The 24,500-nt window shown below is 47.8% G+C and overlaps 3 protein-coding genes across 3 annotated transcripts; 1 reads left to right on the plus strand and 2 right to left on the minus strand.

The window, feature by feature from the left end:
- Positions 1-412: 412 nt before the first annotated feature.
- On the minus strand, positions 413-4,510 carry LOC122366364. The gene is made up of 2 exons (XM_043338551.1): positions 2,710-4,510; positions 413-933 (listed from the first exon to the last, which is right to left on the minus strand). Exons 1-2 carry the CDS (start codon positions 4,016-4,018, stop codon positions 908-910), a joined length of 1,335 nt encoding a protein of 444 aa, XP_043194486.1. The 5' UTR covers positions 4,019-4,510; the 3' UTR covers positions 413-907.
- Positions 4,511-9,217: 4,707 nt separating this feature from the next.
- On the minus strand, positions 9,218-24,486 carry LOC122366372 (tetratricopeptide repeat protein 12-like). The gene is made up of 2 exons (XM_043338561.1): positions 24,387-24,486; positions 9,218-10,046 (listed from the first exon to the last, which is right to left on the minus strand). The coding sequence occupies exon 2, from the start codon at positions 9,936-9,938 to the stop codon at positions 9,243-9,245; it is 696 nt and encodes a 231-aa protein (XP_043194496.1). The 5' UTR covers positions 9,939-10,046; positions 24,387-24,486; the 3' UTR covers positions 9,218-9,242.
- Positions 10,741-12,204, plus strand: LOC122365968 (MFS-type transporter AFUA_1G00970-like). Its single transcript, XM_043337665.1, has one exon. It carries the CDS (start codon positions 10,741-10,743, stop codon positions 12,202-12,204), a length of 1,464 nt encoding a protein of 487 aa, XP_043193600.1.
- Positions 24,487-24,500: the final 14 nt, after the last annotated feature.

Below are 24,500 nucleotides of genomic sequence, written 5' to 3' on the forward strand. Positions count from 1 at the left end.
ACACTCGCACCTACACTGACTGCTACATTTATAAAAAGCGAGGAAGCTCAGATTGCACTCACTGATATTGCATGCATAGAGACGGGGGCGGCACCCCCTTTTTTACAACGACCCTGTTGTTGCCCCAGAGGTGACTACAACATTGTATTTGTATAAGGTACCTTCTTCCAAACCACCAGCATGTCTTTCGTTTCAGGCCACCCTGCTAAATGGCATAAAAAAGTCGAGCACATTGTTTTGTAGATGAAGCCTGATGTGGTGGTTCTTGGTCGGGTGTAAGACGTCGGATAGGTACCGCCCCCGTGCGGCACACCGATAAGCTGCTGAATATAAAATATAAATACAGTGGTTCATGGTTGGACTATCAGACACTCCTCGGTTTGGAACCGCCATGTTTTGATGGTTTGTTATCAATGAGGGTGAAGACAAAAAAATACAGAACCCACTGCTTACTAGGTATACGTGGAATGAAGATGCGATCTTGCCTAGTGCGCACCTACCTACTTGAAATCCATTATGAAACAAGCTGAAATTGTGCACTCACTACACATCTAAAGCTTTTCGCAGTTTCATTCATAGATACAACAGCAGCAAAGAAGTTTCAAAGAATACCCTCTAATAAAAACGACTAACCTTCTTTCAGAAAACTATATCTAAGCTCGTTCACTACAGTAACACCAAGACAATGAAAAACGCATAAGGGATCAGGGATTCGGGTCAGTTTGGAGACACGACTCCGTCATGTAATTCGGTTGGGAGCCAGCTGTGAAATCGGGTGTGGCGAAGGTGACCTTTCGGAGGTCAGCGCGGTCACGTGACCCCGTCCTCAGTGCGTGGGCGGTATGATGGGGCTCGTCGACTCTTGGCTGGCCCGGCCGGTGGCGCGGTACCTCCCCTTGGCGTGGCGTCAGAGGGTGCTCGACTTCTTGGGGTCTGCAACACATGGGAAGTGGCTCAGTTGTACTGATTTACATAATCAGCCTGCAGTAGTGGCGAAACACCTTCAATTAAGGGGGGCACTGCCGACTTTTGGTCCCATTCTTTCCATGCAACGCCCACAGGGCTTATGTTAAAATGCCAAAATCAAGGGAGGGGGCCACGGTGCCCCGGTGCCACCCCCGTTCCGCCGCCTATGTCAGCCTGTGCTCCTTGTCGCGTCGTTTGGGTGCAGTTCCTATACGGTTCCTAACATATGGCTATTTAGCCGTTGGAATTAAAATGAAATGATCAAATATATACTGTAGGTAAGTACCTAAATGAAAATGAAATGTAGTAACGTAAAAGTGCAAACTAAACAGTAAACAACCAAATACTATGCATCCATACAGCTCGTGGTATATCGATTGGCCACTGTGCTAATGTACAGTTGTGGTGCGAGCATTGTTTTCCCCAATAAACATAGTGACTTTAGGGGAAACTTAAATTCATTTTCGTATTCTTTACCGCGCGACAGCTCAGTCAAACTAGGTATGTCGTGGGTACCTATACCTACTGTATCGCACTACAGCTCCTGGTAGATATACTGTACCGCACGACAGTCCAGCCTGTACCGCACGACAGCCCCTGGTAGTTATACTGTACCGCACGACTGTCCAGCCTGGACGGTATACTGTACCGCACGACAGCCCCTGGTAGATATACTGTACCGCTCGACTGTCCAGCCTGGACGGTATACTGTACCGCACGACAGCCCCTGGTAGTATACTGTGCCGTGCACGACAGTCCAGCCTAGACGGTATACTGTACCGCACGACAGCCCCTGGTAGATATACTGTACCGCACGACAGCCCCTGGTAGGTATACTGTGCCGCACGACAGTCCTAGCTATACTGTGCCGCACGACAGCCCCTGGTAGGTATACTGCACCACACGACAGTCCAGCCTGGACGGTATACTGTACCGCACGACAGCCCCTGGTAGGTATACCTACTGTGCCGCACGACAGTCCTAGCTAGTAGCTATACTGTGCCGCACGACAGCCCCTGGTAGGTATACTGTGCCGCACGACAGTCCAGCCTGGTAGGTATACTGTAACGCATGACAGACCACTGACCAGCCTGGTAGATAGATATGCTGTACCATTCCATGGTAGTTATACTGCACCGCACGACAGTCCAGCCTGGACGGTATACTGTACCGCACGACAGCTCTTGGTAGTTATACTGTGCCGCACGACAGTCCAGCCTGGACGGTATACTGTACCGCACGACAGCCCCTGGTAGATATACTGTACCGCACGACAGTCCAGCCTGGCCGGTATACTGTACCGCACGACAGTCCAGCCTGGGCGGTATACTGTACCGCACGACAGTCTGGCCTGGCACGTATACTGTACCGCACGACGTACGACACGACAGTTCAGCTTGAATAGTTAGTAGTGGGTCCAAACTTAAAAGCGTTATTAGCTGTTGTCACGTCACGGTATTAAACTTAGCTTAGCAAAATAAATTTCGATATGCGGTCCATTGACGGGCCCAAAATGATTTTACCTTTTCAGGTAAGGGGGTCAAATTTTGCACTCAATATGCGCAACAAAAATGTATCGGAGAAAAGTGAAAACAATATCAAACTTCGCTGCCCTTTACTAGATTACAAAGAAAATACACATGCTGAGTGAAGCTGAAAAGGGATTTCTGATTGTGTTAAGAAATTGATCAAAGAATGTTTACTGTCTGAGAGAATCTCTCCGAGAGATCAGCTCTTACTCACCCCGGGTGGGGCTCTGCGCGTGGCAGTCGCGGCAGTAGAAGACGCCGTACTCGCTGACGCGGACCAGTTTGCCGCAGATGAAGAGGCAGAGGCAGGAGAGCGTCAGGAAGGCGCAGGGCAGCGTGGCGGCCAGGGCCATCTGCCGGATGGTCTGGCGCCGGTCGTAGTCGGTGATGACGTAGTCGGTGCTGCTCGGGGTGACGTGGCACGGGTAGACGGCCGGGTGGCGGCCGTCGCTGCCGTCCACCAGGCGCTCGGCCAGCCAGCCGCTGCACTCGCTGCGCAGCGTGTTCACGCAGCCGTCGATGTTAACCATCACCTGGGTGGCGTTGAAGATGAACTCCTCGGCGGGCACCAGCAGGCGCGCGTGGCGGCGCAGCGCGGCGCGCACGGCCCGGTACGTCTCCAGCGCGCCGAACTCGTCGGCCGGCACCAGCGTGCCGTTGACGCAGTCGTCGCCGACCAGGTCGCCGGCGGCGCCGCCCTGCAGCCGGGTGCAGAAGATGGCCAGCGGCGGCTGCTCGTCGGCCTTCCACAGTGGCTCGCCGAGCACCTCAGCCGCCCGGCAGCGGCCCCAGTGGAACCGGTCGGCGGTGGCCACGGCGATGTTGCCCATGGTGAGGTCGGCGCAGCGCGCGTGGCAGCGCGGCGACTGCAGCTGCCGGCACACGCCGTCCACGCACTCGAACACGCCGCGCAGGTGGTTACACACGTACCGGTTGCAGCGGGTGAGGTTTTCCGGCTGCTGCCAGCGCGCCGTGTTGGTGCACTGGCTCAGCGCCGTCACATTTTTACAGATCGACGTGTGCGGGCCGCGGCCGACGCGCGGCTTGGCGGCGATCTCGGAGCAGTTGAAGAGGCCATGCAGGCCGTGACACTCGCCGTCATCCTCTCCCTCCGAGCAGACGAACGTCTGCAGGTGGTCGGGGCTGAGCTCCGAGCAGAACTGGTCCTGCAGCTGACAGTCCCGGAACACCACCGTGACACCGGGCCGACGCACCGACGCCGTGATGACACGGCACGTGCCGCCCGTGCTGGAGAGGCACCACTCGGCGCACGAGGGGCGCAGGCACGCGCCGCTCGTGGTCGAACCGAGCGTGGTGCACACGGACGCGTCGTCCTCGAAGCGCGCCGCCAGCGTGTAGTGGCTCGGCTTGATGACGATGAAGCAGAGGTAGATGAGTGCCACGCCGGAGATGATGGCCAGCAGCTGGCACAGACAGATAACGTTGCACAGACGGCGCTCCAGCGCGCTCTGGCGCAGGCCGGAGGCCGCGGCGGGGTCGAACGCCTTCCGCTTCCGCCCCATCGGCCGACGGAGAGGGGCCGAGAGTGAGGCGACGCCGGGGACTGAAGGTTGGCGCTCAGATGACCGGGAGCTTCAGCGACTCGAGTGCGCCTTGAAGAGTCGTCGAGTCGGTGATTATTACAAACAGCGCTTAAAACAGAACAACTGGTGGCTGCTAAGTGCCTTGATTCTACGTGCTTAGTCTATGCGAGCGCTTTTCGGTCAGATTTCGTGCAACTACGAACTAGAAGCTTTTGTGCAGCGCTGCGGTTGTCCAGGCGACCACTTACCTCTCGGCTCAGTCAGTCTCAGCTTGCCTGTGTTGTGCACCGTTCGCTGCGGCCGGCCAGGCCCGGTCGCCACCGCCGACCGCCCCGGCTCACGTCTGGCGATCTACAGGCTCGTTTGTGTCCCCTTCCCCGGGTCAGCCAGTCGTGTCGCCGTCGACGGCTTCGACGCAACTGGTGGTCAGTGGCGCGAGCTGCGCCAGCTGGCCGCCAGGGGCGCTGCACCCAGCCCAGCTGGCCCACCATCGATCGCTACGAGACGCGCGATGAACGGTTACCATGACGACCAAAGGCTTGTCCGATGGTCACGTGATACGGGGGTATCTGCCCCGCTGCCTGATATATAAATACTTTGCAGACTTCATAATGCAGTACTATGTCTGATAATTAGACGGAAGACGTGGTGACATCGATCTTGGATCCGCCTAGGTACAGGTATTACCCGTATACCTACCGTAACCATTACCGTCTTGCCTGCATGACCTGCATGCTGGGAAATCCCACATGCATTGGATTTCCTAGTCGATTCCTAATTACCCTATTTCCTAATTCGATGGATTCGTAATTCGGTGAATTTCCTTATTCGTAATTCGGATGGGAAACAAAATGAATCTTACGTCGTGTAAAATCTGTCCTAGATGAGCACGCGTGAATATCACAGACGCTGGCCTGACACAATCTGGCCGATGTCTATAGGTAAACACATGTAGCCGTATACCTACCTACCTGTACTCACGCCCCTCGTCGGCAGCGATGTGATTGTATCGTACCTACTGGAATGATCGTACCTATGAAATAGTGTGGGAACTTAAAGGAAAACACAAAAGATTATTGGGATGCGCTAACTTTTTACTTTACTTCGATAGACATCCATGGGCTTCGTCAATGTTGACGCAGTGCAATGGATATGTGATGCGTTTACTAAGTCCCTCATCCCCGTCTGATCCCGTACCCCTGGCGGGTCAGTAGTGGACGCTGCGGAAACTCCGGCTGTACCATCGAACTGCTCCGGTTCGGTTCCAGCCGGAGCTCGCCGGCATCAAATCAATGTACTGCTGCGCCACCACTGACGCCGCTCCGGGCCCAAAGTGCGGAGTTTCTGACGCCATCGGCCGCAGAGCTCTCACGGCTCTGTGTATGAATATGTTGTGGATAAGATGTAGGGGAGAGTGGGGTAATTTGGCCGGTGGTGTAAATTGGCCGCCCCCACCTGTACGAAAGCTGATAAAAGTGAAAGAAATAACTTTAGTCTCTATTCATTTGTCATCGGCAGAACTAACTCGAGAACAAATGTCAAAACTTTCCCCCTCTTAGTTTTATTCAAATTTAATAAAACGTGAATTTCGTTAGAAAATGGTAACTTTTAGGTACTTCCGTTTAAAAATTTGTATAACATGTAGTATTTGGGCTGTAAACGAATTCCAACATTATGGCGCCATTTTTGAGGGTGTTCAGCGGTTCCAAGAGCAATTTCATCTAGATCTGTACAGCCATGACGAGTTTATAGACAAAAATTTTCAGAATGGCAATGTGGGTTTATTTGGCCGGAACTAGCGGGGCAACTTGGCCGGTGCGCTCAGAGTCACTATGCTGGGAGTGACGGCCAAGTTGTCATGGTCAATTATACCATAAAGGGCATAATTCATGACCAACTTTGACTACCTTGATGAAATATTTCCTATTGGACAGCTGTAAGGGCATGTGACGTCATCAAAGGTTACCTAACGCTTTTTTGCTAATAAATACTTACAGAAAAAAGATACAGCCGCGCAAATGTTCTCATTGTGTTCAGCTCGTCAAGGCGCATCGAATGATATACATGATGACCTTGAACTCACGTAACCTTGAGGTCAAGCGACCTGAGGTAACGTGACCTGAAGCCAACCTATGACCTTGACCTCTCGAGGTCAACACATACATGTTTCGATGCGGAATGGAGAGAGAATTACGATGGTACCTACTTTTAGTTTTGGCCTAGCTTGACTACTTTAAAAGCTATTCGTAAAAAAAAACTGTCATCGCATCTAGAGCCGCTATTTTGACTATTTTCGACCCCTGTGACGGCTGAGTCAATCTCCAAAATGCTTCAAATGCGTCGTAGGGCACGCGTCATTGCTGAATGAGAAGCTGACTCGCCTATAACAAAAATCATGGCCTCAAACTAACACCGGCCAAATTGCCCCACACCTCCGGCCAAATAACCCTGCTAGTGGGGCAATTTGGCCCCTTTGCAGACCTTTGTAATACGTCACAATTTCAATATAAGTAGTTACTCTATCATTTCAACTTTCAAGTTTAATGTCCAGGAAAGTAAAATGTATACCACACCTGTTAGCGTTGAGAAAATGCAGACATGACATGTGTTGTCGATTTTTAGTTACATCGTTTTCTAAAAAAAAAAAACGGCCAAATTACCCCACTCTCCCCTACATGTAAGCCGTTTTCACGACGACCATCTGGTACACATTTGTTGTAGATTAGGTGCACATTTGGTGAGGATTTGGTTCAAATCAGGTTCAGTGTATTTCTTAGTAGCCATCTATCAGCTAGGGTCGCACTATTTACCTATATACACTTAGGGTTGCACTAATTGCTTATATACTTGCCTTGTCATACCATCAGACATTGTCATCGATTAAAGCAGTGAAATAAGTTCATAATCTTAAAATATTTGTTATCAAAGAGATTGGGTGCAGATTTGGTGAGGACTAGGTGCATTCGCCAGATAGCCCGTCGTGAAAACGGCTATAACCTCCTAATCGGGCGGTGTCTGTGGTTGTAGAGGGTCCGGAACGGCCGGTCGTTCGGCTCCCCCACGTGGTCACGATAAATACAGATCGAGTGGTGCCGCCCGAGACACAGCTGAAGAAATAAGAATGAGTGTGAAACAAAACTATAAACAGAATCGGAGAATTCCGAAAATGTGCTCCAAACTAAAGGTCAACGTCAAGGTCATGCTTATAATTGGCCTCAAACTTTTCACTTTTTTCGAACATCTTGCGTACTATAGCTTCCAAAATATTTTGAAACGTTTTGAGGCTTGTCAGGTCGCTTTTGTGGTTGATATTACGATACAAGGCTGCTCCAAGGTCAAGGTCACGGAAGAGTATCCTTGCTAGAGGCTATTTCACTGATTCAAGTTGGTAATGACTAATGATAAATAAGACTATTTTGTCAACCGGAGGCTCTAAATGAACGCTTAGAGGAAAATATATGCCAGATTCGTGATCAGCGGCTACGAATCCATCATAAAACTTTCATGTGTCAATGTTCAACAAAGATCATTCGAGGTCTCATGAGGTCAACATAAAACTTGACCTTTTCCTAACAAAATATATATCATTCGACACGACTTGACAAGGCGAATGAGATGGTACCACTGCCGTAGCTCTTGGACCATGTTGAAGTTATTTGCGAAAAACTAAAGCCCCAGTTCTGGGGTCGTTGACATGACCTCTGACCTCATGTCAACCAAGCTTTTTTCCCTGTTTTTCTGTTTTTCTGTAGGTCTAACGCTTCACAGCCGTGCCCGTAATTTGGTTCTATCTTAAAAACTCTATTTTAGCAGCTATTTGAAGTTCATGTCTGTAACGCTGAAATTTGTTAACCCCCCCCCCCCCCGCCCCAGGCCCGCGAGTCTTTACTAATAAATGAGCAAAAGGTCTTTTCCTAACAGAGCAAATTATTTTGATATTGCTTTTAAGTTTCATCTTCACATCCTCTCTTCGGCATTTTGCAGCAATCATAATGAACGCCGTGTATTTTTCCTTAATTGGTCCTTGTTCGACCACTTGAGCCTTATCTGAGATAAAGCGCTCTAGGGCTCTTGTCTAGCTAGTGGCTGACCGCCGAGCTATCATGCATGATACGCCGTAGGATCGTGTAAAGTGCTCAGATGTCCTGCGCAAAAGTGCTCATGCACTGTGCGTTTGCAGCTTCGAAAACAGTTGGATGACGGCCGTGGGCCTATCGGCACCGTCAGACAGTGCTCCGTGCTCATCGCGTGCTCCGAGGTTTTGTGCCGGACCTTTGTGTAGTGACCGTGAGCGGAGAGTTTCCTTCCACAGTACAGCTCAGTGGCGACCGTGAGTGGAGAGTTTCCACAGTCAAGCTCAGTTGTGACTGTGACCTGTGAGGCAATCTAGTGGAGCGAAGTGGTGATCAGAAACGAAGCTCCCCACAGACATTCAGTGGCGATCACTGACAGTGCTCTTCTGTAGTTTTAGGACAACGTGGACTGGGAGACTCTACAGTGAAAAATTCGTGACTCAAGCTCCAGTGTGAGTCCGATAGGCGGTTTCGTGGACGGTTGGATACGGTACGTACTCAACATGAAAGTATCTTATAGCCATAAGCGCCCGGCGCCGTTCGGCAATAACCAAACATAACTAAAAAAAATGCGACGTGCCTGACGCCATGCTTCCTGTAGATGCACAGTCTTCAAAACAATACTAAGCCACTGACCTCGTCTTTTTGGCCCGTCTCTTGTCTTCCGCCGTTATCAGGCCCTTGTGCCGTCATACAGGGCAAATATGCAACATTCTCTGCAGTTTGCACTGTATTTGACAAACTAGTAATAGGTAATTCTACAGTTTAGGCTTTAATGTTCGAGCAGGGGTGAAGGTACCTACACAATGGAACAATGGAAAATTCCTTCAACAATAGTGAATACTGAATAGCGGCTGGCGCTACCGTTGACATGTGTAACTGTAGCCTCTATAATACTTTGGCAGTGAATGATTATGCCTACATTGCAATGGGTGAACGTTTGAGATGTCGAGGCAGAACACGTATGAAATGCATGCGGAATGCGGGTTCATGAAGCTCAAATGAGGCAAAGGAAAAGCATGCTGCAATAATGCATGGCTCATGACATTATCACATTGTCTGCAAGGCATCCCGTTTCGTCACTGCGGCACGGCGATGCGTCGGCCAAGGTGTTGAACACTGTGACACGTCTATTCTAATGGCTGGAAAGCGTTGCGAACCCGTGATCGCTCCAGATCGTCAATATACACCTGTATCACTTTTCTCTGGTCCGGATGTAGCTTGATGGCCTGCTGGAAGCTCTCTACGGCGTCGGCATGCTGACCCAGCTGGATGTGCGCCTTTCCCTTGTGGATCCAGGCGCGCAGACTGGTCTCGTCCAGTCGCAGCGCCAGATCCAGGTCTTGCATCGCCTCCCTCGCCCGCTTCAGCTTCAGCAACGTCTGAGCGCGCGACGTGTACAGCAGGCAGCTGTCCTTCAGCTCGGTGATCGCGTTAGTGTACTTCTCCAGGGCGTCATCGTACTTCCCCGCTCGAAAAGATGCAATCGCCTTCTCTTTCCACGTATCGGACAGCATTTTGGCCTTTTTCTTCTTTTCAGCTCGTTCCGCGGCATCCGCCTCCATCTGTCGTTTGAAGTCCTCCTGCTGTGCAGTGGCCGGATCGACCGCCGGACGGGGGTTGACGCAGTTTCTGTTCTCGGCCGTTACGACGCTCCCTGCCCCTTCGTCAACAGCGCCTTCGGCCAGTCGGCCGCGGGTGATGAGGTCTGCCTGGCGGGAGGCCTGCTCCACTGTGGCCGAGTCAGGGGAGCGGAGCGCCTCGATCAGTGCTGAGACTTGGTCCACTTTGGTCAGGAAGGAATCGAACTCTTCTTTGTCAGTCATGGCTGGCGACTTCTGGGCTAAAGGAGTTTAACTGTAAACGTTTCCGCTTGCATCCGATGCCAATTCGCAGAGCGTCCGCCGGTCTTGTCCTATCTTTGGCGTGCGTAGCTGTGGGCACAGTGATCAGACGTTACAGCCATGGAATACGGAACAGTATCGGAACGCTTGCACTGTAGTCCGACAAACTTAGAAAAGAACGAATTTAGCATAACAGTTGAAGCACGTGCCTCCTGTATTATTTCAGATACGTCCGAGATTGTTACGAGCCCATTTCCCCAAGACCATAAAACTGTGGTACTCCGGTCAAGTTACAACAATCAGAACGCGTGCAAAATGATTCAGAGCACTTTGGCTTTTTTTCTTACAGTAGACAAACTTTTTAGTGATGTCCTTGCAGGATGCTGAAACTTGAATGCTCGCTTCAGGCGATTAGTGGCGAGCGTGCAAAAACGGCGGACGTCAACATTGGGTTTTATTTCTCACATACGTGATGGCCATGGCCATGATAAACCAGGGACACCAACATTTATATAACAGGTGGGTGGGGGCGCATACTCCGCCGGCCGCAGCTCGACGTTATCAGTCGGAATGCCCCGCCAGCTGATGTAACGCGGAGGCCACCTGATATAGTCGGACGGGGCGTGACACGTGTTTTTGTTCGATGGGTGCGGTTTGTTTAGCCATTTAAGTAATAAAAACCTCAGTCATCAATCTCGGCTCACATTAGACACGATTTCTTTGTCGACCTGTGTGACACTGACTCCTGTGATTGCCACAGGACGGCGTCGGTCCGGCGGCGGCGATGTCCTGCTGGGACGGCCTGCGCGCTCGGCTGCGGTTCGGCCGGCCGGCGCGCGGCGGTCTGGTGACACTGGCTGCCGGCTTCCTGCTGCACCTGTCGCTCGGCTGCGGCTACAGCTACGGCAACTTCACCACCTACCTGACCTCATACCTGGCCGTGCGCCGCCGGTTGCCGGTCGACTTCGGCGCCACGCTGTGGGTGGACGCCGCCATGACGGCCGCCGAGGGGCCGGGCGTGTTCCTGGGCAGCATCTGCTACCGCCGGCTGGGACCGCGGCTCACGCTGCTGGCCGGCGGCGTGCTCAGCTCCGGCGCGCTGGCGCTCATGTACGTCGTGGTCGACACGTCGCTCGCCTGGGTGATCGTCGTGTTCGGCGTGGTGAACGGTCTGGGCGTCGGGTTGGCCTACAGCCCGCCGCTGCTAGCCGGCTTCAAGTGGTTCCCGCACCACCGCGGCCTCATCAGCGGTCTGGTGGTCACCGGGTTCCGGCTCGGCGGAATCATGTTCACTACCATCCAGACCAGCTTCCTCAACCCTGACAACGTGCTGCCCGATCCCGACGACGGCTTCTTCTACGACGACGCGCTGCTGGACCGCGTGCCGTGCCTGTTCCTGTTGGAGGCCGCCGTGAGCGTGGTGTTCCAGCTAATCGGCGTGCTCGGTGTGCACGACCCGCCCGCCGAGCACGACCGACTGACCCCCGAGCCGGGCTTCGGCCGCGCACTGAGCGACACCTCCGATACCTCCGCCACAGCGGCCTCTGAGGGCGCTGACCCTCAGGAAGACCGCAGCAAGACACCAGCGAGCCGCAGCCCTTCAGTGGCCAGCGCTGAGCAGACGACATCCTGGAAGAAGTCGCTGATGACGCTGCCGGCACTGCAATTGACGGTCGGCTTCGCCATGTGTATCCTCACGCTGTCCATCTTCAACCCGCTGTGGAAGGCGTTCGGACAGACGTTCATCCGCGACGACCACTTCATGGAGCTGGTGGGCTCCGGCTCGCTGGTGCTCGGCCTCATCGGCCGCCTCGTCTGGGGCGTGCTCTGCGACATGTTCAGCTACAAGCCCATCATGCTGATGATGCCAGGACTCATCTGCTTCTTCACATTCACCCTGCCGGCCTGCACGGAGGGCAGTCAGGTCATGTTCCTGTTCTGGGTGTGGTCCATCTACTTCTGTTACGCCGGCGTGTTTTCGGTGGTGGTAACCGGCACGGCCGACTGGCTCGGCACCGACGTCGCCGGCCACGTGTACGGGGTCATCTTCATGACGGGTACGCTGGTGTCGCTGCTGGCGCCGCCGCTGGCCGATGCGGTGCTCGACAGCCGCGGCTACCCGAGCGTGTTCCTCGTGTCGGGAGGGTTCGCCGCCGTCGCCTTCGTCGCCGCGCTGACGTTCCGACACATCGACCGCACCGATGTCGACTACCATCGAATGCAGCCCGACATGCCGGTGAAACTGTGACTAGAGCGCGATCGACGCGACGGGGACGCGACTGGGCGTGGGAGGGACGGTCTTTGTGGCGAGGCGAAATGGGTAACAGTGGTGGGCATATCTCGAGTGTTTTATCAACGTTTAATTCAGGGTAGCACATATCAATGTAGGTGTCTGAAAAATTACCTTAATATAGGGCATTTATTATGGCGTGCTATGAATGGTACACTTCCTGCGGTATCCCATGCTTCTTATCTTACTTTTTGTCTAACGTCTTGTTCACTATTTGTGTTCTAAGATGATATTTTATTACATACCTAGCGAGTATATTAGTAAATTAGCTAAACTAATGAGCCGCCAGTAATGCGATGCAACAGAAATATTGTAATACCCAAGATTACTTCACTACTCCTACCTACATTGCACATATGATAACGAAACCAACACACACCGCACGCCTTTTAGCATAATAAAGCCATGTAGTGTGTCCGTGTGTGCGTATAAAGGCGTGGGATGTTGATGCATGCATTTTTTGTTTTGTTATTTGCATGCCGACATACGTGAATTGAGTGCAATATAATATAGGGTGATTTATTTTCTGTTTGAAAGCAGTTGCAGTTAACAGAGCAGAAACCACAAATGAGCGAGTGCACCGAAAACATCAGCGTCGCACATATCGACGAGTCAGAACTCAGAGCTGAGGTCGGAGTCAAAGGCTCCACGGGTTGTTGGCACTCACCAGCTAGGAGTCAGTATCAGTCAGTTTACCTCAACTTCGCCTCCATAACATTTATTTGAATCTGGAATAGCGGTTTAAGCTGTCTCTACGAAAGGGAAGGTGCTGCCACACTTCTTCAAAGTTAACTTTTTATGTATGTACTATATACCCAGGACCTGACCGAAAATGACGAGCGTTATAACTTGCCAAACATTGTTCCCATGAGCGGTTCGGCAAAACATCGGGGTACAGATACGATTTTGTATAGTAAGGCGTAGATAAATGTCCACGAACTTGCTTCTGTCCTCTAGATACTTATTATTATTTCTATCGCTGGGGAAATATTGTAAGTAGGTATTTTTAATCCTTTGGTTTGTCACTTAGACCCCACATTTCGCAGAGTTCTCTCATGTATGTATATACCTACTGATGAAAGGACATTTTTACCATCCTTCACCATAATTGGGTGAAATTCAGATATACTACGTTGACAAATGTTGTTTGCCATCTTTTTCAAACGTAACATTGTTGTTAGGTTTTCGTACTGCTTTTGATGGCTTAAAATAAATTATCTTAACCCTCTAACATGGCAGTAAGATGTATTTTTAAATAACAAAATGAGGCCGAAATATAGAACGAGCTTTCGTCTTACGACATCATCGGGTTCTGGCTTAGCCGAGGCAATCACATTTGAAAAATTGGAACAGAACCAAATATTCACACGTGCACATTGGCCCAGATGGCTTTTGGAGGTCATGTAGCGATACGTATTGCGCAAGAGACGTACACTTAAAAAGACCAATGCAAATATCGGATACAAATCGATACAATTAAACAAGAGCAGACCGCAGCACGCTCGCCGTCACATTCAACTGCATCACACACTGTACCAATATTTAACCATACATGTATGTGGTCATGTAGGTTATACAAGTAGTATCCTTACAATTGTTACAGTACCCCAAATCGTATACAAGTGGTCATATAAACTACACAAAACTACACACGCGGGGGCTGTGTGTTTGTGTTGGGTGCTCGTGCGCTAGAGCCTAGTGTGTTAAAGGCCACGAGCTTTGCATTGTGTTCAGGCTAGGCCGAAGGTTTCTGATGTGGATTGATTCCATTATTTTTACTTCCGCGCAATCTTTACCTGTATCTAGAATTTCTATGCGGAAGGAGTTGTTAATGTCACTATTGGAAAGGTCGTTGTGAGAGTGCAAGATATGCTCGCCTAGTGGTGTGTCTAGCTTTCTTAGACGTGCGTTACTCAGATGTTCGTTGAATCTGTAGCGAACTGGTCTCGTGCATTCTCCTATGTAGGTTTCCGCACGTTCTGCTGTCTCGCATGGCTTACACGTGATTTTGTACACTGCGTTTCTCGTACTGCATTTTTTGTCGAGTCCATTGGTACAGGCATGACAATGTCTGTTGCCGGCGGGACAGGGAGGACGGGTGAGTGCTGATGAGATCAATTTCCTTTGAAGTGAGTTGTTGTTCGTCCATACCGGTTTAATAGGGGCTTTAGCCCCACGAAGGATGCCGTTGACGCGGCGGACTATTGTCTCGTTAATGTACGGTAGCCTCATGTAGACTTGTGAGTTGTGCTGTGCTGTGTTGCGTTTTTCTTTCTGGGTTCTTTTGTGAATGTTGTTTCTGTTCTTTTTGAATCAGAAACAACGTGATTCTTACAAAATCACGTGTAAGCCATGCGAGACAGCAGAACGTGCGGAAACCTACATAGGAGAATGCACGAGACCAGTTCGCTACAGATTCAACGAACATCTGAGTAACGCACGTCTAAGAAAGCTAGACACACCACTAGGCGAGCATATCTTGCACTCTCACAACGACCTTTCCAATAGTGACATTAACAACTCCTTCCGCATAGAAATTCTAGATACAGGTAAAGATTGCGCGGAAGTAAAAATAATGGAATCAATCCACATCAGAAACCTTCGGCCTAGCCTGAACACAATGCAAAGCTCGTGGCCTTTAACACACTAGGCTCTAGCGCACGAGCACCCAACACAAACACACAGCCCCCGCGTGTGTAGTTTTGTGTAGTTTATATGACCACTTGTATACGATTTGGGGTACTGTAACAATTGTAAGGATACTACTTGTATAACCTACATGACCACATACATGTATGGTTAAATATTGGTACAGTGTGTGATGCAGTTGAATGTGACGGCGAGCGTGCTGCGGTCTGCTCTTGTTTAATTGTATCGATTTGTATCCGATATTTGCATTGGTCTTTTTAAGTGTACGTCTCTTGCGCAATACGTATCGCTACATGACCTCCAAAAGCCATCTGGGCCAATGTGCACGTGTGAATATTTGGTTCTGTTCCAATTTTTCAAATGTGATTGCCTCGGCTAAGCCAGAACCCGATGATGTCGTAAGACGAAAGCTCGTTCTATATTTCGGCCTCATTTTGTTATTTAAAAATACATCTTACTGCCATGTTACTGGTCAATTTCATCACCATATTTAATTATTTGATCATGGCAAAACCGACCATTCAATACATCTTAACCCTCGCATGTGTGCGGCGTTTGCCAGCTTCTAATGTGTAGGGGGGGGGGGGTCGGTTGGACCCCCCCTTGCCGTTTGGCCCCTGATCGAGCTAGAGCTTCGCGGAAAAAACGAGCGTGTTGCCCGTGACGAGAGGAAGCCGATGATACCCAATTTTAAGGTCCTAGGTCATTGGGTGACCTTCCAGGTCAGGTCAATGACCCAAAGTCGGGAAAATCGGGACCTGTTAGAAAGTCGTAAAGTGTGGCTGCTAAGGGGTTTTTCGGGGTGCTGATCACGAATATCGTGTTAGTTTTGATCACAGATGATGTCTTTAAGCATTTAGACCAGGTCGGGTCAGGTCAGGTCAGGTCAACCAGTAGGCATCGTGACGGGTATTCGTAGTACGTGTCAACCGCCTCTGACAGCTTCGTAACATGTTACGAAGGCACCAAAACTACTTCGTAAATGTTCAAATGGTTGTTAAATTCGAATTCAGCTCCAAAAACTAGCCTAGAAACATGTACAGCTCGAAAAAGTGAACCGAGGTCACCCGAGGTCACCAAAGGTCAATGACCTGACCTGACCTTCAGGTGACCTTGACACCCACCTAATGCATGGAAGCAACATCAAATCACATGTTTGAACGTTTGAAACCACGAAAAGCTTGCAAACGCGCGGCTTATGCGAGCCGACATACGTAGAATCGCGATTCCGGCCAAACATGGTCTCGGAAAAGAGGTCACAGGTCAAAGGTCATTTGGGTCAGGGTCATGAAATTTTCAGGGTAGGTGTAAAATTGATCAATGTGAGGGTACTGAAAGTTTCGTCGCGATCGGCCGCTTTTTACGCGAGTTATTCGCGAAAAACCATGGGGAGGGGTCCATCCGACCCCCCCCTACACATGCGAGGGTTAAATATATGCATTTAAGAAATACCTAACTGCACAGATTAATGCCTGAAACAGACTCTTTCCGCAGTCAGGAAATCGCATGCGAGAGCCTATTCAAATACATGGAAGCACGCTCGCATCAATCGCACGCACCTCCCGGATGCGGTTGATGCGGGAAGAATTATAATGTATTTGAATAGGCTCTCGCATGCGATTTCCTGAACGCGGAAAGAGTCTGTTTCAGCCTTAAGGGAATTGCAGTAATATCTGTTTCTCAGTAATTGAACGGTTTTATGTTCTACGTGTTTATATGTAGACACAGTCAGAGTCACATGCATTGGCAATTGGCATGCTTCTGCAAGTTGAACGATAAAGTACCTACATGACGGCAAGTATTGCCAAAAAAAGTCCAAGGCAGATAGAAATTAAAGGGAGATAATGAGCTTTCTTTTTTCTTAAAGGTAGACTGCCACCTTTTTTTCACAAAACGGTTTTCACTAGAGCTGAGCCACCTATGTCCCAGACTGAAGTCGGTTTTCCGAAATTCGAACCCGTTTGCGAGAAATCGGAGACCAAAGCTCAGTTTGATGCCATTTTTATAGTCCAAGAAAACCGACATCTCTACTGTTTATCGATAACTTTGAAACATGAATTTTCTTATCTTTTGGTAAATATATGTCAAAACTTTGATTGTTTCGAGATCAGAGAAGAATTTTGGAGTGTCAAAATAAAAGTTAAACTTATATATTCAGTAGTTCATTTTTCCAAAAAAGTGTGGGAAATGGGGTTTAACATGGGCCAGACCCATTCCAAATGAGCCATGATTTTTTAAATGTTTTACGAACTTAAATGCAAAATAAATTAAACATGGCCAATTTCTTATGAAATCATATATTAGTAAATCATAAAATACCTTACTTTTTCAAATAAAATGTAATAATCTTATGACCTTGAAGTCTAGTGATGTGTAAACATTGTCGCTAGACATTAACCGATTGATAATTGTATGATAATCGACAATTTTTTTCGCGATTCACGTGATGATACTTTGTCAGGTGAATTCTAAAATTTTGTTTTGTCCAGGGAATAAATCATAGGCCGATCTGAGAAAACTTTTTGAAGGTGGCAGTCTTCCTTTAAATAAAAATTACTCGACATCTATACTATTTCTACTGTAGTTTCTATAAAATATGAAAATTTCCTAGCACATTTTCGTATGTGAAAAAGGTTTTTATTTTTGCAAAAAAGAAGCAGTACTTGCAGTACTTGTAACACCCACCGAAATGCGTTGTCCTTCTCTATAAAAAAGTCGCAGTATATGGCGCTTTTGTTTCAAACAGCGACGCTTGGGTTTTTGTTTATGTTATCGCCTTGTCGTTGCTTGGTTGTAAGGATTCTAATTTGAATTAGAGTTAATTCGGTTTAGAATTAATTAGATTCTAGTTAATTCGGGGGTACATAGTGCCTACTCTTCTTTGTTTCGGCATGCGGCATGCGGCACAAATGAACGGCAGGCGCCAGAAACGCAGCTAAATCTTGCGATTGCGACTACGAAATTCATTATTTTGGCGTCAGAGCCTGAAGCGAAAAATACAAGCATATTTATTTCAAAAAGACTTCAGGTTTGTCGAACGGTGTTATGAGAATTTTGATAACAGTACTGCATAAGTTTTTCAGTGATGCCGCAAAAGTGTTGTATCTATCTTCTTTTATTGTGCAGTCGGCGGGACCGATTCAAAATTGAGTCGTTGCTACTAAAATAGCAGCATATGGCCTCAGATGATGAACAGGAAAAATAGTTGCGTAAATTTAGACATAAACCACCCCCAAACCATGAATATCTTTTGAAGGCACTATAGACGACCATTAACTAACTAGATGTGATGAAGATCAAATGTAAGGAATACGCTCATTTTACAAAATTACATGCAAGTACCAAAAAGTGATGTAAGTACTTATTCAACGGTCATTTTCAGCGCTCCCTGCTAACGTGACTTCAAGTTGAGATATTTGCGGCAAGGTACCGAATTGAGCAAAATGGTTTTAATTTACATTATAACTTGTTGTGTTTTGTCAGAAAATGGTCCTAACTCAGATTTTGTGGGAAAAGGTCATTATCTCCCTTTAAATCCTTAATTCTCCCCTAAAATCATGAACACTATTTTTTTCATATACGGACAGATTTTCGTCTGGAAATACAGTGCAATCCGCTTATTAAATCCACCTTGGTGACGCGGCGTTTTGGATTTATCAAGCGGTGGCTTTAAACCGGAGTCAGTTATGCTTCTATGACGATATACGTGAATAGCATCCAAGGGGCTAGGCGGCTGGATTTATCCTCCGAGTATTTATGAAGCGGATTTTGCTGTATAGAGATAGAAATTAAAATTTCGTATTCAAAATTTCTTCATTTTCATATCTTCATATCCCAAAAATGTTAAAGTTCCATATAAGATATTTACGGTAGATCGAAAAAGGTTCACGGGGAGCTGGAAGGAAGGACCTGCCCGACGAAACTACGGTGATGCTGCCAATGAAAGGGTTTGGTTAGTTAAGCATTTGGGCACCCTTAATTTGCTTATCCTTATCTTTCGCAGGTATCGAGGGAACATCCTATAAAAATGACATGCATAACTCAAAATAGGAGACGGAGTGGACTCAGAAGCAATATGAGGACAGAGTTGCATGCTAAGCCGCTTGCCACGCATTGATCCCATTGGGTAAATGACGTCTACTTTTCGTCATTATGGTCCCTTGCTCACCATGGCTTCAAATCGATGCCTCCGTTAATCAAGACCAGCGTAATAACCTAAGCCCATCGATTGGAAAAGACCGAATTACCACGGGACATTTTATAGGTGACGAAACAGAGACCGTAATTTCCGCCGCTCTTGGTTATCGCATAAGGTCTATACTTTGGAATAATTTGTGCAATCGTTATCGCTTATGTGAGTGAAGTGATCCACGTGATTTGAGAGTAAAAATAGACTTCAACTGAACTGCACGGACGGACACTCCAAACACCCGCACTGAGATAAAACAATTTAAGTCATTCCGTCATGCACTGTAAGCTGCGATTATCATTGAACGTGATGCTCTGGCTTCTGAGTTCTGAGCCTGAGGTCATCTCAGGAGCTAAGGAAACGGTTGAAAAATGACCGTCTATCATTTTTTCTTTCGGCTTGCGTACAATGCATTTTCCATTCCATTCCATTCCAGAATGTTTATTGCGCATCGACAACCTATTAGTAAAACGATCGGAAAATGAACATGAATAACAGAGATAAAGCAAAATAATATAAGAGTGGTGCAAAAGCACATTGTGCTTGACTCTAGGCACCACCTCTTGTAACATAATCAGATAGACATCATAAACATAAAACAACATGAACATAGCCTTCAGATCAACGTCGAATATAACATAAACATACAACGTAATGAAGGTAACGTAGCGTAATGAAACAAAACTACCACTGCCGCCGCCACGACAGGCCACCGACCCAACCCGCGCTGACGTCACTCAGCCCACCGGGGACGCCGCCCACAAAACTGAATGAGGTAGGTAAATTAATAGGTAAATCTGTGCGAACGAAGCAAGAAATTTTGGAAATGCTGAGCCACCGCACGACAGTCCCCGCCGCCAAGATCGTCGCCATGCAAAAGAACACGTAATAACCGTGTAGTTGACATTTGACCAAAATTTTCGCCAAAAATTTGCAACATGTCGCGGTAAAGTTCCTCTCTCTGCAAATTATAGTTGGGACACGCGAGAATGAAATGATGAATATTTTCTGTTTCAAAGCCACAAGCACATTCAGGTGTATCGTGCCTTTGTATTTGAAATAAATGTGAATTTAGTTGTGACATTTGCATTAGTAGCCTAGAATGGAAAATATTGCCCATTTTAGTGCCAATTTTGTAAAAGGGAGAAGGCCCAGGCACCCCCAGTCGCCTCGAGATCTCTCGTTGAAAGGAACGAGGAGGAAGGGATCGGATGGATTCGGGAAGCTGGTTCCAGGATTTGCCTGTTGAGGGGAAAAAGGACTTCTGGAAGGATGTGGTTCGGTTGGGAGGCATGGTGTGTGTGTTGGAGTTGCGTAGTGTTCTGCCGGTGTTTTCTGCACGTGTTTCTGGCATGATCATCGTGATATAATTTGGCGTTTGGTGTCTTGGATTAGTGAATGTATGATATAAAGTGAGTTTGTGTATTTGTCGTCTTACAGTCAGTTTGTCCCAGCCCAAGTCTTGTAGAAGTTTTTCGGTTGACGTCCTGAACATAGCCCCAGTCACAAGTCTCCCTGCTCTGTTTTGTAGCGTGTCAAGTCGGGCAGCGTCTCGTATTGTTATGTGTCCGTCATATATTGTGTCACAGTAGTCAAAGTAAGGTCTTATATACGTCTTGTAAATTTGGTCGAGAATGGGCCTTGGTATGTAACGTGCAATGGAGTAGAGTGGACTGAGTGATTTGTGTACCTTGTTGCATATTGCATTGACGTGTTGGTGGAAGCGTAGGTCCTTAGAAAGTGTCAAGCCAAGGTGAGTATGAGTTTCATGAATGGGTACGTTTGCGCCCTCGAAAGTGAGCTTTGGTGGTGTGTACTGATGTCTGTGTGAAAATGTTTGTTGGATGGTCTTCGTAGCGTTGAATGTAATTGCCCATTCTCGACCATATTTGTGGATTTCGTTGAGGTCTTGTTGTAGTGATAGCTGTACGGCGTCAATGTCTGCTGTCGTGTGCGAGGCGTAGATAGATGTGTCGTCAGCGAAAAAGAGAATGTCATTCTTTATTCGTCTTGAAAGTCCGTCGAGATACATAAGTGCCAGCAAAGGCCCGAGTACGGATCCCTGCGGGCAGCCCGCATTTATTGTTTTAGTGGCCGAGAATGTGCTGTTGATCCGTACTCGGTGTGTCCTGTCACAAAGATATGATTTTAACCAGTCGAAAAGTGAGTCAGTAATTCCGAAGTCGTGCTTACTCTTGTACAACAGTCCGTCATGCCAGATCTTGTCAAAGTATTTAGAAATGTCGAGGTAGATAGCAGTAAAGTCTCGTCCCATGTCCAGTGATTTGTACAAGTTGTGAGTCAGGTATAAAAGCTGTTGTTCTGTACTGTGGCTACGCCGGTACCCACTCTGCTTGTCGGTCAAAAGAGAATGATTCAGTAAATGGGAATATATACCCTTGAAGACAATTTTTTCGAAGACTTTAGATAACGATGAAAGTATACTGATGGGACGGTAACAAGTGTAGTCAGAAGGTGATCCCTTGTTTTTGAAAATTGGTTTTATGTTTGCTTCTTTAAATTTTGATGGATAAATTCCCTGACTTAGTGACATGTTAAAAAGTTTGGACAATGGTTCTGCGATGATGAGAGCTGTTAACTTGATAAGTTTTACTGGAATTTCATCTGGGCCCGTTGATTTGTTAGGATCGAGTGAATTTAGTATTTGGAGAACCTCTCTCTCGGATGTCATCAGTTCACCCAGAGTGGGCACCGGCGTTCTGTCTGAGTCATGATTTAGTGGATGTCTGTGTGCGCCGGTTAAGTCGACCGTCGCTTGTCTGGCGAAATGATTGTTTAATAGCGTCGCTTTTTCGAAGTCGTCAGTTAATATGTCTCCGTTATGTCCCTCTAGCGGTGGAATAGTGTAGTCGCGTGTTCGTCCTGTCATTGTGCGTAGTGTTTGGTGGTACTTGCGTGGGTCGTGCTTAAGTGTCAAAAGTTTCTCCACTTGGTGTTGGATGTGTTGTCGCTTCAGCCTTTTGTTCATCGATGTCACTTTGTTTCGTTGATATTTCCATCGGTCCCAGTCGTAGGCAGTCTGAGTTTGTTTGGCTCGTCTGAACAGTCTGTCGCGTTTCCTTATTTGTGTTTTTAGGTCGTTTGTCGTCCATGGCTTTTGAAATTTGTCTCTAACTATCTTTTTTGGAATCGATGCGTCGGCAGCACTTGATAAAGCCTCTATAAACAGTTCGGTTGCTGTGTCTATGTCGTTGTCCAGAATTTGTTCCCAGTCAGTGTCTTGTAAAAGTCTGGTAAGAAGTTGTGAGTCAAGGTTTGCATAATTCCATATCGTTTTATGAGTGAGGTCTGTCGTTTGTCGTGGAAAAGCAGTACATACAGTCGCAAATATTGGGAAATGGTCTAGACGTGAAAACGAAGGTAATATCCCACTATCGATAATAATGTCAGTATTGTCTGTAAATATTAAGTCGCGTAAGTTGCTTTTGTCGTTTGTCATTCGGGTGGGTTGTGTGATAAGTTGGCTGAGTCCTAGCATGCTAGCAGTGTCTTGGAGTCTTAGGTCGAAGGTCGTGATACCACTGTGATTAGTCATGTTGTTGAGATACACGTTCCCGGCATTAAAGTCTCCTAAAATGATGGTTACAGTTGGTGAGTGTTTTTGAGCGAGGCTTACGCTTTCCGAAAAACGTTCAATGAAACTTTGTAGTCTATTAGCGTTTGAATTTGGCGGCAGATATGTACAACAAATAAGAATAGTTTGATTTTGCGTTTTAATTTTCGCCCATATCCATTCCTCTTCCTCCAATTCAAGCTCAGTCAGTCTTTTTATAGGCAGTGAGGCGTGGGCATACAGGGCCACTCCGCCTCCGTTTCTGTCTCTATGTCTAGTGAAAGGATCGTGAAAACCGCCTAATTTATATAATGTGGGAGAAACTCTGTCATCTAATTTAGTTTCTGTAAGCGCACAAACTTTTACATCATTAATTTCGACAAATTGAAAAAGTTCGTCAATTCTGTTTTCTGCCGTCACGCTATTGATATTTACATGAGCCACATTCAAATTTTGTGTTAATGGCGGGCCAGGATTTGGCTCAATGCCGCTCATAGTTAGCAAAAGATTAATGTCATGATATATACTTAAGAGGTAACATTGAAAGTTTGAAATGTTTCCAACGTTGTCAGTGGGGTGGATAACAGTTAGTCGTTGTCTTGAGTACCTGATACTGTATGTGATGTGTGCTGTGGTGTCTGTAGGCGTGTGTGTGCTTGTGATGTACTGGCATGGGAGGGATAGGAGAGAGACATCAGAGTGATTACCACTTACCAGCGACTGGGGGAGCCCGGTGCCACCGTCCGCAAAGAAGTCCTGAGGCAGTTGTCTGAGGCGGCGAGGGCAGTCGGTTGGTGGTCCACAATTTCGATATCACCGGAACGCCGAAGGCAGGGTGGGCGAGCGTCACCGGCGGGGCGAGGTCACAAAGCAGATAGGTCACGTTCTGCAATCATGTCTTCGATAGTTTGGCTGTCAGCCTCGCGCAGTGCGCTGAATATACGAGTATCCTGTGATCAGTGATGGTATCCTAAATCGCGTTTAGCACGATCGGCAAGGATGATATTCTTGGAGCCGTCGTTATTGCGCGCAGACAGTAACAGTGCAATCACACAAACATGCAGGCCTTTTTTGTTTCTCCTACTCACTTCTGGATGGTATACCTAGTGGCATTTCATAATTCATAGTCAAGGAACTGGGCGCCAATGGACAAAATTGGGCCTAACATAGATCCTTGAACTATGCTGTGGGTTAGCTGCGGCTTGGCACGCATTGCGTCACTGAACTGGACGTGTACGATCGGGAAGCCAAAAGTAACCGAAATATTTTGTGAAGCTAATTTTGAAGTCCTTTGGACACCATTTACAGCTTGTCGCTATGAAAACTGGGAGCCGATGTGTTACGATCGGACCAACTCCCTAGCCCCAGTTAGAGAACGATTTTGATGTTAACTTTGCGTTGCGACTAGTAAGATTATAAAGAGATACTGTGGCGGCATTCGGAGATGAACTTCATAGATCTACACCAAACTGTTTCCTCTTCAAGGTGTTTACCCCATGCTACCACTTACGTTACACCTATTCTTATTGATCTGTCATACAAACAAATTAGAACGGACCAACCGCTGCCAAGCCAGTCGTTAGCTGGGGGACACCAACTTTTTGAACAATAGTTTAATTTTATTTTCTAGCAATATTTTAAACTGGTCGAACACAGATAGTGTTGAAGCAAACCTAGCTTCACCCTCCCCACCATTTGGCATCTTAGGCTCATTTTCCATGGACTTACCGGAACTCCAGCACCGCCCTGGGCTCTTCCCGTGTGCCCCGTTTCCTGTCGCCCTGCGCAATCGGTCCGTGGCATGCGTGCATTCCGACCGTGCGACTGGCGTCGGCCCACGGG

This window comes from Amphibalanus amphitrite, unplaced genomic scaffold (genome assembly GCF_019059575.1).
Source record: "Amphibalanus amphitrite isolate SeventyFive unplaced genomic scaffold, NRLGWU_Aamphi_draft 000029F_arrow, whole genome shotgun sequence".
Taxonomy (NCBI): domain Eukaryota; kingdom Metazoa; phylum Arthropoda; class Thecostraca; order Balanomorpha; family Balanidae; genus Amphibalanus; species Amphibalanus amphitrite.

Coding starts and splice junctions, on each gene's coding strand:
- LOC122366364 (XM_043338551.1), bottom strand. CDS start 4,018: ATGGGGCGGAAGCGGAAGGCGTTCGACCCCGCCGCGGCCTCCGGCCTG. Junction 934..2,709: donor CGCGCAGAGCCCCACCCGGG/GTGAGTAAGAGC, acceptor CATGTGTTGCAG/ACCCCAAGAAGTCGAGCACC.
- LOC122366372 (XM_043338561.1), bottom strand. CDS start 9,938: ATGACTGACAAAGAAGAGTTCGATTCCTTCCTGACCAAAGTGGACCAA.
- LOC122365968 (XM_043337665.1), top strand. CDS start 10,741: ATGTCCTGCTGGGACGGCCTGCGCGCTCGGCTGCGGTTCGGCCGGCCG.